This window comes from Condylura cristata, unplaced genomic scaffold (assembly GCF_000260355.1).
Source record: "Condylura cristata isolate star-nosed mole 26May11 unplaced genomic scaffold, ConCri1.0 scaffold00011, whole genome shotgun sequence".
Taxonomy (NCBI): domain Eukaryota; kingdom Metazoa; phylum Chordata; class Mammalia; order Eulipotyphla; family Talpidae; genus Condylura; species Condylura cristata.
The window spans coordinates 16,536,716-16,553,804 of NW_004567112.1; the positions used below are offsets into that span (position 1 = coordinate 16,536,716).

The 17,089-nt window shown below is 47.3% G+C and overlaps 2 protein-coding genes across 2 annotated transcripts in view; one reads left to right on the forward strand and one right to left on the reverse strand.

Moving 5' to 3' along the window:
• Positions 1-374: 374 nt before the first annotated feature.
• On the forward strand, positions 375-5,974 carry LOC101637442 (steroid 17-alpha-hydroxylase/17,20 lyase-like). Its single transcript, XM_004681007.1, has 8 exons — positions 375-671; positions 1,650-1,788; positions 1,986-2,215; positions 3,438-3,524; positions 3,887-4,102; positions 4,420-4,589; positions 5,142-5,242; positions 5,685-5,974. Exons 1-8 carry the CDS (start codon positions 375-377, stop codon positions 5,972-5,974), a joined length of 1,530 nt encoding a protein of 509 aa, XP_004681064.1.
• Positions 5,975-10,268: 4,294 nt separating this feature from the next.
• The window catches only part of WBP1L (WW domain binding protein 1-like), a 48,741-nt gene continuing 41,920 nt past the window's right edge, over positions 10,269-17,089 (reverse strand). The window contains exons 3-4 of the mRNA XM_004681008.2: positions 13,784-13,945; positions 10,269-12,548 (exon numbers count right to left, since the gene is read on the reverse strand). Coding sequence (XP_004681065.2) covers positions 11,770-12,548; positions 13,784-13,945 — 941 coding nt within the window. The 3' untranslated portion in view covers positions 10,269-11,769. The remainder of the gene's footprint in view (positions 12,549-13,783; positions 13,946-17,089) is intronic.

Sequence of the window (17,089 nt, forward strand, 5' to 3'; positions counted from 1 at the left end):
GTCTATGGGCTGTAGATCATGTCTCTCTCCTGTGTTATCATTAAAATCTTGGTGCTCCTCAGGCACTGATGTTATCAGCATCCTTGAAGGCAAGAGCATTATCACCCTAAGGATCACAAAACCATCAACATATACAGTGCTGGCATCTTAAGTCAGGAGTCATATTACTTGTTCAGAACAGGTCACCCAGGTATGCATTGCCCCTCCCCTTCCTGTTGTGGGAGAGGGCTTAAGGCTGTGTCTGCTCCAGAATAAACTTCCACATGGTAAGACATCATCAATATCCAGGAAGGTCAGCCCCACCCTTTAAAAGGCCCCCACGGGCCCTAAGTGGCTGCAGCCATTCACCCACAGTACCAGCCCCACCTGCCATGATGTGGGAGCTCCTCACTCTCTTGATGCTCACCCTGGCCTATTTCTTCTGGCCCAAGGGGAAGCCTACTGGTGCCAAGTACCCCAACAGCCTCCCAGCCCTGCCCTTGGTGGGCAGCCTTCCCTTCCTCCCCAGACATGGACATCCACACGTGAACTTCTTCAAGCTGCAGAGAAAATATGGCCCCATCTATTCCCTTCGCATGGGAAGCAAGACCACTGTGATCGTCGGGGAGCACCAGCTGGCCAGGGAGGTGCTGATCAAGAAGGGCAAGGACTTTGCTGGGCGGCCCCAAATGGTAAGCAGTGTCCTGGGCCTCCTTTCTCACCATTCTCTGGGACTGTGTGGGTCTCAGCATAGACCATGTTCACAATGACCCACCCAGCTCCAATAACGAATAATTCCTTTGGATACATAGTGTGTTTGGTCTGTGGGTAGAGAGTGAATTTAGGCTTCTCCAGGCTCTCAACCAAGCAGGAAAAATGAAAGGACACTCATTCTCTGGGCAGCCCTGGAGGTGCGCAGGGTGGAGCCCTAACTCCAGGCATCTTGTCCTGACCCCAAGATGATGTCTCTCAGTCAAGACTTCCCTAGTGAATGACAGTGCAGGTAAAACATTGTCCTGGTGGCCAGTGAATGACAACTGCCCCAGTCCCAACTCCTCTGAGCTCTACTTCAGAGAGAAGGCTAATCATTTGGACTTGTGGATTAGTGTTTAACAGAGAAAGCGTTGGACCTTTGCGCTTTTGGTACATACCTCTGAAAATGATGACCTGCTCAAGATCACACTGCGTGGACAACACTGCCTCTCTCTCCAGGTGTGGCCTGCACAGGCTTACACAATACAAATGGGAGGGGATCCTAAAGAGGGAGAAATGCTGTGACTTTAGTACCCCCCGGGGCCCTGGGAAAGAAATCTAGACAGTCCTCTCCACTAGCCTGCCTGCTCCCTGCACCTAGGAAACAGAATTCAGAGAGCTTATCTAGCCACAGTTGTTTGCTCCAGGGAAGAAACTGGTGAGTATGACCAGACCTGAAAGCCAACCTATAATTAAACTTAATACAAGGGCTCTAGGATTTGATTTTAGAGTTGTTTTCTACACTGTTTCCTTTATTGAATTGGGAAATGGGTCTGTGGGAGCAGTTTAGAAATGCCCACATAGGGATGAGCATGGCAGGTACCTGTCTTCTCTCATTAAGGGGAACAGGTACTGGAGGCCCAGAACAAGGCAGATGGACGATGTTTGCTTCCTACAATGTTTCCTGCTCTCTAAAGGTGACGCTAGGCATCCTGTCAGACAATCAGAAGGGCATTGCCTTTGCTGAGCATGGTGCCCAGTGGCAGCTGCATCGGAAGCTGGTGCAAACTGCCTTTGCTCTTTTCAAGGATGGTAGCCAGAGACTTGAGAAAATAAGTAAGTACTTTTTGGCCCCTGGGGCTGTCTGGTTGGGGAGGGGAAATTGGTTATTGGTGCCTTAGTCTACATTTATTTGGCTACTGTTAATATCAGTGGCCATTTGCTATCTGTCTCTGGTTAAGATGGAACTACATGCAACATAAGGGTTGGGAGTGTTGCTTAGTTCCCACCCTTATGCCCTTTTCTTCCCTCAGTATGTCAGGAAATCAGTTTATTATCTGATTTCCTGGCCACCCAGAGTGGACAGTCAGTAGATTTGTCCTTACCTGTCTTGCTGGCGGTGACCAACATTATGTGCTTCATCTGCTTCAAGTTCACCTTCAAGATTGGGGATCCTGAATTCAAGATCATAGAGCACTACACAAAAGGCATCATGGATGCTCTGGGCCAGAACAGTATGGTAGACACATTCCCCATCCTGAAGGTGAGAAAGAGACCAGGCGCCACACTCAGATCCTAGCAGACCTTCTCAGGGTCCCAGTTACTGCTCATTCCAGGACCACAGTACTCATTTCTACCTCAGCCACAGAGATGGCTCCCACCTTGACACATAAAATCTTGCCCTTCCTCTGAACAAATAGAATTAACATTTTAATAATTCATTAAGACTCCTGAACATGAGGCCTCCCTGGTTACTAGGGGGTTAAAGCGCAGCACTATGACACTATCTGCAGCCACTGAAGCACAAGTTTGATCCCAGCCAGGAAGGTGACCCACATAGTGCAGCAGACCTCTCCTGTGTTGCCCACTGCACCCCTCAGCAGTGTATTTCGGTAGATCACTTTGTTCTGCTCCCCACTGTGTCTCTGGTGAATCCTCTCACTACCCCCTGCAACTCTGGCCTGTACCCCAGTTCTTATATGCATGAATAACTAAATCTTAACAAAACAAAACAAAAAAAGTCTCCTGAACATGACTCCCATTGAGTTATCAATTGCCTGTGTCAGTATTAGAGCCTCCATAAGCATTTGTCATTCCTTTTGCTGAAGGTAGTTTTCTTCACTTTCATCCTTCAGAAAGAACAGTGATTTGGGATTAAAGAAACTGCCCAAGCTCCAGAGTCACATCTGTCTCTACTACTCATAAAGGCTGTGCATATAGCACATATCTAACTGCTAATTTAAATCTTTTTTTAAAGATTTATTTATTTATGCATACAGAATTAGAGGCCAGAGATACAGGGGGGGTAGGGTGGGGTGTGTGAAAGGATTCACCAGAGACAGAGTGGGGAGCAGAACAGGCGGCTCTACTGAAATACGCTGCTGAGGGGAGCAGCAGGCAGGTCAGAAAAGGTCTGCCACAAGGCATGGGTCACCTCCCTGGCTAGGGATCAAACTAGTGCTGAATGACTTCTGATATCTCCATAGTGCTGTGCTTTAACCCACTGTACCACCAGGGAGGTCCCTCACTCAGTCTTAATATTAGAGTGAATGGGGAAGAGGAAGTGAGAAAATCCTTTCTGCCTTGCTTAATATTGTCATATTTATCACTGATAACCCGCTTTAGGTACCTATCTTGCACCAATTTTGGCTGAACATCTGGTGAATAAGAATGCGCCAGAGAAAGAATTCTTTCAGGAAAGATTTGGGCAGCTAAAGAAATTAAATGAAAAGAGAGAAGGATTTGATTATTTTCCTACTTTTCAGATTTTTCCCAATAAAACTTTAGAAATGATGAGGAATTGTGTGCAAATGAGGGAAGAATTCCTAAGTGAAATCATTGAAAAATATAAGGTAAGAGATGGAGCAGAAGAGATGAGTCTCAATGAACGTGTGAGAACAGGGTTGGGTTGATGTTGGATACCAGGCTCTCCCCATCCTGCGGAGCCTGGCACACAGTGGGCACCCCATAGAAACTAAGTCAGATCATGATGGAGGTGGGGAAGTAAGGACCTGAAGAGGATGCTAGGAAGGACCCATCAAACACAAATTTCGAGAAGGGCCCAGAACTGCCAACTATCTCCACCTCTCTTAGGTCCTGCCTGGGCCACTCTGCTCTCTCCTCTCCAAGTGGAACCTCCATTCTGAGGTAGAGGTATGGGAGGGTGTTCAGATGGTGCTCTGTCTTCAGCACTGTCTCCAATCTCACCCACCAGGAGAATTTCAGCAGCGACTCTATAACTACCCTGCTGGACATACTGATCCAAGCTCAGGTGAACTCAGACAAAAATGATGAGGACCCAGACCAGGACTCAAAGCTGCTTACAGATAAACACATTCTCATCACCATCGGGGACATCTTTGGGGCTGGAGTGGAGACCACCTCCTCTGTGGTGCAGTGGATTGTGGCCTTCCTGCTGCATTATCCTCAGGTGGGCTTCTCTCTGCTCCAGTCTTACAAAATATTGTCACTGCACTCTGCCCAAACTCTGTTCCCAGAGAGAGGCAGAGGCTATACTCTTAGACCTTCTGTCCAGAAAAATTGGTAATTCCACCCTTTACCCAAGCAGTGCTTTGCTGTGGTCCTAGGGGGAAAAAATGTCCCATTGTATGGAAGAAAGGCCTGAGTTGCACACTAACTACTGGAAGGGTCCAGCCACTTCTTTTAGTTTTGACAATAGGATTATCATAAGGTCATGTTCTACCAGGCTTGAGCCTGCTGATCACATCCACCTGCTCTGGCCCACAGTTGAAAAAGAAGATCCAGGACGAGATTGACCAGCATATAGGGTTCAGCCGCACGCCAACGCTCAGGGACCGCAGCCATCTCCTGCTCCTGGAGGCTACCATCAGGGAGGCGCTGCGCATTAGGCCCGTGGCCCCAATGCTCATTCCCCACAAGGCCGTTGTCGACTCCAGGTGTGATATCCTCCTGATATCATTGATTCCAGTCATCCATTTAGCATTCCTGCTAAACCATCTGGTCTGATCCCTCCTTCATCCTGGTCCCTATAGCTTGCTGATCAACTGACCATCAACTACTGGCAATCAATCAGCCTACTCATGAGCCCACTGATAAATGTCTGCATCATACTTACAACCAGTCATAGCCATAGGTTATTGACTTCCCTCAGAAGCAACTAACAGCACTTGGAGATGTGGTCTCGCTAAGACTGATTCTATACTCCACCCAGTCCAGTAGTCCCTGGTACACGCAGACATGCACCAGCTCAAATGCCTCCCCACCTTTACTGACACTCATGCACCCAACATACACAAGCAATGGTCGGGCAGCATGGCCTGGACAAGTGCTAGATGCAGGGTAGATCTGGAAGAAGCTGAGGAAAAGGTGAGGCAATAGGGGTGAGGAAGGAGGGTGCTTGTCCCTAGGGAGCAGACCGTGCAGGCTTCCGGCTGAGTAGGCGGGACCACAATATCCATAACCCCCAACCCCCTCCTTCTCTGGAGCAGCATAGGTGGTTATGCCATCGACAAGGGCACAAATGTCATCATCAATCTGTGGGCACTACATCACAGTGAGGACTGGGACCAGCCGGACAGCTTCATGCCTGGTGAGTCTGTCCTGTCCTGCTCCAGGGCCACACAGCCCGCCTGGGCTCTATGATGTACAACTAAATGGCTTATCCCTGCCTGGCTCACTATGAGAAAACTCTGGGTTGCAATCTTGTATACCAGTTGTTACCTCTAGGAATCCCCTAAAACAACCAAACTTCACAATGGGCTCCTGTCTCTTCCCAAAACTGTAGTTTCTCCTCTCAGAAGATTCTTGGCACATGGTCCCCATATACACACCCCTGTGCCCTGGGTGGTGGAACTCAAACCTGCTAACACAGCCTCTTTCTATCTTCCTGTGTGTGAGGAGGGTAACTTGAGGGTCCCTAAGTAACTCTGCACCCCTCCCAGCCTGGGACCCCATTGGCCCTCTAGACACGGGCACACCTCTGCTTCTGCTGTCCAGACCCCTGGCTGATGGCTGCCTCCCCATGTCCACAGAGCGCTTCTTGGACCCAACAGGGAGCCACCTCATCTCACCATCTTTAAGCTACTTCCCCTTCGGGGCGGGACCCCGCACATGTGTAGGGGAGATGCTGGCCCGCAAGGAGCTCTTCCTCTTCATGGCCTGGTTACTGCAGAGGTTTGACTTCGAGGTCCCAGACGATGGACACATGCCCTCTCTGGAAGGTGTCCCCAATGTGGTCTTTCTGATCGAACATTTCAAAGTGAAGATCAAGGTCCGAGAAGCCTGGAGGGAGGCTCAGGCTGAGGGCAGCACCTACAACTAGAACCTGGCACCGGCTCCAGCAGAGGGCACAGAAGTACAGGCGCCACCCTCCCCTCTTGTAACCGCCTCCCTCCCCAGCCATGGCAGTGGCGTGCATACACTGAACAGCTTCTATTCAGAAGGCCCTGGGGAAGCGCATTCATTTCCTCACTGGGTCACTCATTCTCTCAACAAACTTTATCGAGCACCTGCTACATCCCGCTCACAGTGCCCAACAGGCAACCTCCCTAGACTCACGATGCTCACCTTCCTGTGAGGACTGACAGGGGTTTCAGGGGCTCCTGCGGTGGACGTTGCTTTTTCCCATGCCTAGATCTTCTCAGAAATTTTTCAATTGACAGCTGGGGTACTTTAGGCTAGCCTAACACGAGTCACACCCAATGAAATAAAATGATGTATTTGCACCTTATAAATGACTGTTTAATGGGAATTCTCAAAACCAGTTTCACAATTGTGGTGCACAATATAATTAACGTTGCCTCTAGCAAAGGTCCCATCAATAAACTCTTCATAGTTGCTGCCCAAGATGAATAAAAATTAATAGTTATCACTGGGCTTATTCTATGAGATTCCAGGCCCACATCTTACTAATGATCTCCAAGTGCTATTTCCATCCTTAAAGTCACATGCAGGGAGTATGATCACGCGTATGATCTAGTCATCCTTATACTTCAGTGTTCCACAGAATTTATTTATTGAAGTCTTTCCGGTTAAGATTTATGAAACAGGAAAATGGAGTGGCTGCTCTCCATTTTCCAAATGATTGTAACATTGATTTCTCAAGATTACATTGTTTAAAACGGTATACTTTGTCAATCTGCCTGTTTTGCTTCCTACTGTCTCTGGGGAATCCTCTGGCCGCTCCTGCACCTCTGGCTTGTACCCCAGTTCTGTATGCATAAATAAATGAATAAATCTTTAAAATAAAGAACACTTTATAAGTAAGACAACTAAGACAAATTGTTAGTCTTGTAACACATCCTTACCTCTCCAGCTCATCAGCTATCTTTCCAGAATGCAATTCTCCAGAAAGGTTAAATTCATCTCAGTTCCAGATGTGACATCCACTCTCTCCTATTTTAAGTCTCCAGTTAATTTGTATTTTCAGCACCTGGCACATAGTACACACTTAATAACTTGCACAAGTATTTCCACAGCTCCTTTTACCCCTCTGGCCAGCTCAGTTAGAGGTGCCTACTCTGGGAGGCTGCCCTGAGCCCCTAGGTGGGCTGCACTCTTGTTCCCAGCATCCTGTGCTCACAGCACCATGGTCCTTACCATGAGCTGCTAACACTGGCCTTGCCCTTTCTTCTTCTCTGGGCAATTAGCTCTTTTGAGGAGCCAGGTCTAGGGACACTTGCAGTTTCCAGCTGGTTTGGCCAATACTGAGCAAAATCCTACTCCCTGTTAAATCCTGATTTTGTGTTGAAAATCTAAGAAACTCCCAGCATTACAGGTTTAATGTCTTGTTTACTAAAGCTGGTGTTTATATTTTGGGGTACTGATAGTCTCAACCTAAACTAGATCACCTGGAGCTTTATAGTAAATACCACATATCATCAGGGAAATCAAGAATTTGGTGACCCTAGAGCCCTAGTTCAGTGAGGGGCTTATGTACCTGGACATCAAAGGTACATGCACAACCTGTGGAAATACCCTGACAGTTGTGCCATTTTGGTTTTGAGCCTCTCAGATACTAACTTAAAGAAGACAAGAGTCACGTCTCCCTCAGATCATTCCTGAGTTTGCAGATCAACACTGTCCAAGATGTTAATATAACTCCCCTGGGGTTGTGAAGAGGAACCTAACAACTTCAAAGTAATGAGGCAGTCACCATCCCCTAGTCCTAATTCCCAATGAGAGTGTTCCTGGGGTCATGGGTCAATGGTGGAGGTAGAAGCATGTCTCCCTTTCCCGGGTAGCTCAGATACTCTCAGATGGGACAGGGCTGGCTGCTGGGCTAATCCAAGGGACAAGAGAAGTTTCTCTCCAGCACCCCCTGCTGGCCCACCAGTGAAGGTTCTGCTAGAGGAAGTTAAGTAGGGAACCCTTCTCCAGTTATGAGGTGGCACATCAACCTGTTCTGCCAACTTGCTTGCTGGTAGCTCAAAGAGAAGTCTTCTCGCTAAGAATGTTTCCCTTCCTGTGCAGAGGCAAAAGATGGCCTTTACACAGGCTAGGAGAGAGCCTTACCCTGACTCTAAGCGGATGACCTTAAACAGAGTACAATAATCACTCACTTACCACTGGCTCCCCAAGGACTAAAAATCAGTTCTGAGTGTTTGCTGGTTTGCAAGACCCAAGACTACCTCCGAAGGACTCCCCAGGAGTGTCTGAATCTATCTCCCATTGTATCTCACCTTCTATTGTTAATTCACTGACCCACAAAGAGATATTAGGTCTTGCTAACTGGAAATTAACTTTTTGAGGACGTGAACTGTGTCTGACATCTTTCATGTGACCCTTAGGGTCCAGCACAAATGGACCACAGCAGGGGACACTCAGTAATATACATTTGTGAATTATTCCAAGGCCAAGTGCCCTTCCATGTCTATCATAGCATGATAGAAAAGAGAGCTCATGGAGTACTTGTTTTTTCTGAAATGTCAGGTTTCACCCTTAGGGCATCTGACAAACTTGCTTCTGCTTTTGGTCTGATTTTGATGTATGTGAGACTTTACAATGTCAGAAATACATCCTTGGCAGAGAGGAAATTTGGGGAGGAAATTCCTAGGACCAAGTATGGACTCCGAGTGGGCTTTACCCAGCTATCCTCCAGGCCTGCAGTTTTGCTTGACCATGCATCCTGTCCTCAGCTGCTCTAGGATGTCTCTCAGGCTCTGTGTGGAGAAAGGAAAGTACTTGTGGTTCTGAATCTCCAGGCGCAACTCCCCAGCGTCTAAGGAGAGGAAAAGAGAAAAAAACTGCAGCAGTAGGATGTTGGGGATTTATTTTATTTAGGCTTCTCACAGTGGTTAGAGCCACTCGTCTTCAGAACACTCACAGCACAGGAAATGCGTCATCAAGACTGCCCAGAAAATCTGACCAGCTGAATCTTATTGCTTAAAATACACATATTCACAATAATTGACAAATGATGATGTGCCTCCCAGGAATGTGTTACCATTTGCAAATAAACCTTCCCACTGTAGCACCGCACCCTCCACCAGCCCCTTCTTACCCATTTACCTAAAACACCAGATTCAGTCACATTTCTCCAATCCCTAATTAGTTCTCTCCCTATTTCATCTTCTCTGCACAGGGGAGCCTCATTTGGAAGGGGCCAGACAGTGACCTCGAATCCAGTCCCGCTCCACTCGCCACATTCTCCTTTATCAGCCGTTGGGCGGGAAGCTAGAATGAAGTCAATGGTTAACACAGACCTGTTCCCATTCGAATGGGGAGGGACACTTGAGAGGGCCAGAGTTCATCCACTTGCCAGGTAACTGAAGGATTCCTGTTGGTGAATCTTGATCTCCTTTGAAACACTTCAGTGAGCTGTTTGGGATATTTACTTCATAGGTGGAAGGAAAGGCATCTGAGGGGCCACTCAGGCTTCCGCCTAGTCTCCCCACACTCCAGCTGGTGGGAGGGAGGTAGGCCCTGAGACTCTGCATTGTCTCCCAAAACCTACTGGTGATTCTGGGCAGGGCCAACACCTGGGCCACAGCTCAACCAAGCTCATCACTGAATATCCAATCTTCTGCCTGAAATTCCATCTTCATTTTCTGACCGAGATTACAGACACCCCCAAGGGAATGAAACTCAGGTCCTGAAAACAGCTGAGGGAGGCAGACAGGTTCAGAGCACGTTTCCATTTAGAGAACAGAACACAGGCCTCCGAGTGTCCACGGAGCAATGTGCAAATTGCAATGATGGGTAGAGTAAAACCTCTACTTGGAGCACAGTATCTGACAAAAACGGGACAGCCGTCCTCGCTACTGCTGAATACACCCCAGCACACAGTCAGACATTTGTTCAGTAAACAGTAAATGTGTAAAATAAATTACCTTGAGGGCCATTTTGCTCCAACAAGTGGTAAGCAGAGCAGAATAACTGCCATTCAAAGTATATTCACAGGAAAACAGGGCAGGGGCTCACACACAATGGACACACACGCGCAGGCTGTCCACAGCCACTACATGGACTTCACTTTGTTCGACATGGATTTTGGTTTTGTGGAATCCAAACACAGACACTCATTCCCTTCCCCTCCAAGCTTTGTCTACTTGTATGTGTGTACACACACACACACACACACACACACACATAGATATGTACATATATGTATCCGTGTTGTGTGTGTGTGTGTGTATATATATATATATATAGATATATATAGATATAGTTAGTTTGGTTTTTCTTTTACCTTAAGGTCAATGCCTTGTCTGAATATCATCGATAAAAATGGAGGAAGAACAAACTTCACTGAATAGGGCTGCACAGGGAATGTTAGTTTCACTGTTGGTTTCCTCCATTGAGATAATTAACTATCAAAGCTCAACTGGCCCCTACAGTCAAACTACCTACCTGGGTCTCGAAGTCCTTCTGGATGGCAGCCTTCACCCTACCTGAGCCACTTGGCCTTTACATGGGCTAGGAAAATTAGAGCCCCCCTCAAAGAGAGGGGTTGCAGGGAAAGGGCATGAAAACAGATAACCCAGGCAACGTTTCCCAGTGGTCAGTTTAAACATGACTTGTATAGTCTCCAGAAAACACTGTGAGTCAGGATTCAGGGCTGCACTTTCTCAGGACCCATGGCCTCCTGTTTGTTCCTTTAGAACAGGGAGACACGAAAGCCAGCAGACAGTGTCCTTGAGGGGGGAAGGACTTGGTCACCTGTGGGCGCAGACCAAGGGGCAGAGACGCAGAAAGCTGCAACTCTACCAGTGTGGGGGCAGATGGCCTCCAGCACACTCACAGACCTTCCAACAACAGTTTCCAGTCAAGCCTGCACACAATACCTCTCATTATGGAGCAAGTGCAGCTGGATCTTTGAAAGCCAAACTGGGAAAGTGCCACAGACTTCCCTTTTCCAGCACAGAATTCCTGCATGCCCACTGGCAAAGTTCTTGTTTTAAGCTTGCTTTGTTTAAAGAAGAAAAACATAAAAGGCAATATAATCAACCTTCCACACCTCAATCCTCTGCAGTCAACCAGAACCTGCTGGAAGGGGCAGCTCACAAAAGCTCAGTGGTACATCATACTTGTCACCAGACAGAGTAAGAGCAGTAAGCCCACTGCGTACCTACCACGCCACTGCCCACTGGTTCTCAGCCTCCACAGGATTAACCCAGTCAAAGCACTGTACACATGGCAGAAAGGGGTGCCAATCCCTGGGCCCCTATGGGCATCTTTCTTCACGTGGACTGAGACACACCGAGGTTCTCTGAAACTAACACCAAAGCATGAGTCTACTACATCACTAAGAGTCATCTCAGGACACAGCTCAGCCCCATCCTTGAGGACTCCTAAATCACACACCTCACTGTCCCCCAAGAGGGATGTAAGAAATAACACAAGAGGGAAGGGGGATGGCGGAATGAGTCACAGAACCAACTTCTCAGCTCTCCATGACACTGTTTCTGTGTGTGGACAGGCAACCACACATGAAACTCTACCTGGAGACACAGGAGAGAAGGAACAACAACAACAACAACAACAACAAAAAAAAAACAAAACAAAAAAGAACAAAGTGGCTGTGCCACTTTTCTCTGAAAGTCATTTAATGCTTCTCTCATGGTTCTCTCCACCCTGGATGCTTTGCCATGTTCTCAGGTTCAGGCAGAGCCTGCTCTAGCTGGGGGAGCTGCTGCTCTGGGAGTTTGGGGAGTCCTGCTCATTTATGGTGTTCAACAGCAGGCACGCAGGTGGCCGTGGTAGGTGGGGGTGGCCAGGCTCTCGGTCTTGCTCCTGTGAGGGCTGGCAGAGCCCTTCTTCCTCATCTCCAGGGGTCGGCACATGGCAGCTGTCACAGAAATCCAGGGGTCCATCCAGAGCATCATCAATGAGTGCACTGAACTCTTTAAGGTCACTGTCGTGGTGGCCCCGATTGCATACACACACCTCAATGCCCGAGTCACCTGTGAAGCGGCGATGTCTGCCAGGTGTCTTGTCTTTGCTGTCGGGGAGGACGCTGCCCACATCAGAGCTGTCATCTTTCAGCAGCTCCTCCTTACACTCAGAATCCTTGTCCGTGAAGGCTTCAGGCTCCAGCTCCCCTAGGCCAGCCACAGAGCCGCTGGGCTCCATTCCAGGAGCTTTGGTGGCTTCTGGGTCAGCAGGCACATCGGAGGGCTCAGGGTCAGCAATGCTAGGGGGTCTTGTGCTGCTTCTGCTGGGCCCAGACAAGGGGCTGCTCTGCACCCCCTGGGAGTCCCTGGTAGGATGGGTGCCAGGGTTGCTGCCACCTGCAGGGCCACACTGGGTAGGCAGCTGCTGCTGTTGCTGTTGCTGTTGCTGCTGCTGCTGCTGCTGCTGCTGCTGGAGCTGGAAGGCACTGTATGGTGGGGGAGGAGTTGGAGGTCGGTTCACCACTTCCTCATAAGGAGGTAGTAAATAGTTTGGCAAAAACCCTAAAATGGGGAGGTAGGGAGGAGAAATTACTGCATTGGCAATTGTTCCAGGGAAGACTGCACCTCACCCCAAACATATGTTCCCTACCCCCAGCTTAGCCACCAAGTGACAGCTACAACTCTTGGCAGTAGGCATGGGGCCATACGCAGTTAAGAAGTAGGGTAGGGGGCCGCAGACAACTTTGCTGAGAGAGGAAAAGATGGAAGGGAACTAATCCAGCTTCCTGACATAGAAGGGACCTAAGCTATTGTGCAGGCAAGGACTTTTTGGCTGTCTGGAGTCAAGGCAGAGGGACAGGCAGATGTGCTGGATGGCCAGAGAGCATTTCTGCCCAAAGGTCTTGTTTCCATGTTTCTCATGCTACTGCTCACTTTCTGTTCTCCATCTAAGTCCCACAGACTTCAGAGACCCTACCTGGAGACTTCCTGGCCACCTTTTCTTTTCCCAGCCCTTCCAAGTCTAAATAGCAGGGCCCATTTCTGAAAGGTTAGAAATTGGTGAGAGACACACGATCCAAGTGAGTGGGCTAGAAGACAAACCTTATCCTGACTCCGATCAAAAGCACTGGGCTCCCAGCAAAGAAAGAAGCCAGTCATCCAGGTCAGTATGCTGATAACCTCATCATACACATTAATTGCTAACATTTATCGAGCACATACTATACGCCAGGCACTGTCTTAAGAACTTTACCCTTTCCTACATTGAGTTCCACACTGGTGACATTACATATTGTAGAAACACTGCAGGATGACTGCACAGCTCAGCTGCATTGACTACTTGAGAGATGAGCTGTCTGAGGGAATCCTTCAGTGAGTCACCAATCTTCTTGGTTCTCAGGAAGCCCCTGGATCATTCCCCCAAACCTGTCCATGTCATAGCACGCTCTACTCAGGCATATCATAGGGTAGTAAGCAAAACTGAAGGATTATGGACTCTAAATGTCAAGTCACTCACATCATGTATCATTTGACTATTGACCTCAGTAATAATCTGCTAAAGGAACAGGGACTTGGTGAACGGCAGCCAGTGTTGGACTGGAACAGCCCAGTGGTTTCTGGAAGTGGCATCCATGGCACCTGCTCCTCTGTGCTAACAGTGAATGCCCCCTTCAGTACTTTTAAGACTCTGCTCTTTGCTAGACAAGGGGGCCCACAGGAGCTCCTGCTATCCATGGAGCAAGTCTGTGCATTCTGGGCTCTTGAAGGTGGGGCTTGGTAGCTCTGGGTATACATACTGAAATAAAATGGCAGCGCTGAGTAATTGTGAGCTTCCCGGTAGGCAATCAGGTTGATTTCATGTTGCCGCTGTTGGGCCTGAAGTCGGTGCTTGGCTCGGCGGTGGTGGCAGACACAGCAGCAGCTCAAGATGATGATGATAGTCCACACCAGCCAGAACCCTAGGGGCCAAGAGAAAAGACAGAGAGGCACACACCATGAACACCGTCAGAGGGGTAGCTGTCACAACAGGGAGTCCCAGACAATGGCTGCCTGTTTGAAGCTGGCACTGACTGACCTGCCCCATGAGTTCACATTTTTAATCTGTGTTCAATGTTCAGTAATGTTGGTACCAAAGTGAAAGCCATGGATAGGAGAGGGAGGGGATGCGAGAACAACAGTAAATGAGGTTACCCACTTAGGCACTTCCAGGGAGCTGAAGGGAGGGAAGATGCTAAGGTATCTCTCTAACACTCTTGCTCCTTCTGTACCTTAAATATTAACTGATGGGCTTTAAATATGTTCACCTTTTAGGACAGTGAACTTTATCTCTAAAGGGATCACTGAGTAAAAGAAGTCCACCTCCCCCTCTACTCAGTCCTGCTCAAGCCCAAATGATGGCTCCCGGGTTCTCTGCCTGACCCTGAACAAAGAGGCCCTCAAAATCCATGACTCAGATTAGCAGTTCCACATGGCCACCCAAGAAAGGAATTCTTAGGTTTCTTCTGATATCCAAGAAGATTAGAAGCTTTTCTGTACCATCTGAATCTCTGTAATTAATACAAAAGTCATAAAAGAGGCCTCTATGGTAGTGCAAGGGTTAAATTCTCAGCACTATCAAGCTATCACTAGCCACTGTGGCATGAGTTCAATCCCTGGCCAAGGAGCTGATCCACATGGCCCATGGACCTCTCCTGTCCTTTCTCACACCTACTGCTCCCCTCAGCAGTATATTTCAGTAAATCTGCCTGTTCTGTTCCCCACTGTCTCTGGTGAATGCTTTCACCCCGCCACACCTCTGGCCCTAGACTCTAGTTCTTGTATGAATAAATAAATGAAAATAAATATTTTTAAAAAATCATTAAGGGCCCTCCCTGGTGGCGCAGCGGGTTAAAGCACAGCACTGAGAATCTAAAGCCGCTTCCGCATGAGTTCGATTCCCGCCTGCCCGGGAGGTGACCACATGGCGTGGCAGACCTCTCCTGACCCGCCTGCTGCTCCCCTCAGCAGTGTACTTCGTCGATCTGCCTGTTCTGCTCCCCATTCTGTCTCTGGTGATCCTCTCACCCTCCGGATCTCTGGCCTGTAACCCCAGTTCTGTATGAATAAATAAATAAATCTTAAAAAAATAAAAAAAAAATCATTAAAAGTAGAAGTAGAAAAATTCTAATAGCCTCATGTGCTCACTGGAGAGTGTGAATGACTTCCCGTTATTGATGTGACCCAGCAAAAGTCCACCTCCCGCTGTCACAATCGGCTCCCACCTCTCTAGGCCATCAGTTGCATGGTGCATGGTTATATTAGATTCAGGGCCCTTAGAAGCCTCGACTCTTCCTCACTGACATGGGGAGTGGGGATGTGGGTGGGTGGTTAGAGGAACAGGGTAAAAGGTCCAGTGGCCCTCTCCTTTGCATGGATTATTTTTTCTCATTTCCTACCATGTTCTCTTAGATCAACTCAGAATTTCACCAAACCCCAAGATAAGATACTCATACTCTCTTCAATCTTTAAGATTGAATATATATATATATTCAAGTATATATGTGTATGTATATATATATAATACTTTTGATTAGTGAGCAAACTGGTTTAAAAATTATATATGGGAACCAAAGGCAAAAAGTAAAAATAAAAATTGTGATAGCTTTTAAGAGGATTATGAGGTATTTTAATTTTCTCCTATCAATTATAATCCTCTTTCATATTGCAAAACTGGAAATAAAATTAAAACTTACAGATATTTCCTTGTCAACTATGTTAGCATCAGGTCATTAGTTTGGGTCATTTCAAGAGTTTGAGTATTTATAGGGGCCCCCCCCCGGTGGCACAGTGGGTTAAAGGGCAGCACTATGAAGCTATCCGCAGACACTACAGCAGGAGTTTGATTCCCAGCTAGGGAACTGACCCACATGGCGTGGCAGACCTCTCCTGACCCACCCGTTGCTCCCCTCAGCAGTGTATTTCAGTCCATCTGCTTGTTCTGCTCCCTACTCTGTCTCCGCTGAATCCTCTCACCCCCTGCACCTCTGGCCTGTACTTCAGGCCAGTATGCATAAATAAATAAATCTTAAAAAAAAAAAAGAAAAAGTTTTAACACTTACAAAATTGTTTCTGGAGAAATTAATTGGGGAAAAATTGTGACAATATTTCAAGACCCATGACCGTGAACAAAACTCAAGAGTGAGGGCTCCTTACAGAGAACTGAATTAATTTAACATGGCTTTGTCTGAAATGCTACTGTTTGTTGTTGTTTGGTTGTTTCTGATTCAAAGAAAATCGTTTCTATTAACTGACCATGAGTTATACCAATATTCAATTATACTTTGTATCAAGTAAATCATGTTTACATTTTCTCTCTCCTTGATAACAAAGTAAAATATAAAAATGGCAGTTATTTTTATTACTTGTGACAATGTGACTATTTTTGCATAATTTTATTTCACCTTAAAAAGAGAACTAGAAATAGGAATACATTCATTATCCCTGTTTTGACTGGTGTGTGACAGTTGAGACCTTCTGGAAGTTGAGACAGAGCAGAACTGACAAGAATAGAGCTCACCACCCTGCCTGTAGGGTTCCAGAGACCTTCCACAAAGGAATGTAGGGAAGCATACCTACATTGGCAGGTAAGCAGGTCTGAAGAACAGGGAAAAGCCTTGGGAACCCTGAGAAGAGGGGATCACCCCAAAAGTACAAATGCTACAGGTGGAATCTGGTGAAACCATCCTATGCGTGGCTCCTGAGATCTGGACAGGTCGAATGTCAAGAGCTCAATCTAAGATCCCTGATGGAAAGTTCCAACAAAGCCAACAGAAATTTGACTTGGTTATTCTAGCCTATGAATTTTTGCAAAAGTAGATCAGACAGACTGGATTTAGACTTAGTTTACAAATGCATTTTGCTCTGTTAGTTGATAGAATAGGAATAAAGACAGAGTAATTTTAATAGTAATCTCTCTTAAAAGTATTGTCCGCCCCCCCCCCCCAGCCCTTTTTGGATTGGACTGATTGAAACTTCTCGAAATGACAAACTTTACTATACTGGCTGTGCATGGACAATGACCAGTTCCCTTTTCCTTTGTGTACACCACAGTCAGGGAGAAGACT

Bases quoted from the DNA above. Each gene is read 5' to 3' on its own strand.
- LOC101637442 (XM_004681007.1), top strand. From the start codon at position 375: ATGTGGGAGCTCCTCACTCTCTTGATGCTCACCCTGGCCTATTTCTTC. The intron at 2,216-3,437 runs GTGAGAAAGAGA...CCTACTTTTCAG, and splicing joins ACACATTCCCCATCCTGAAG to ATTTTTCCCAATAAAACTTT. The intron at 5,243-5,684 runs GTGAGTCTGTCC...CCATGTCCACAG, and splicing joins GCCGGACAGCTTCATGCCTG to AGCGCTTCTTGGACCCAACA.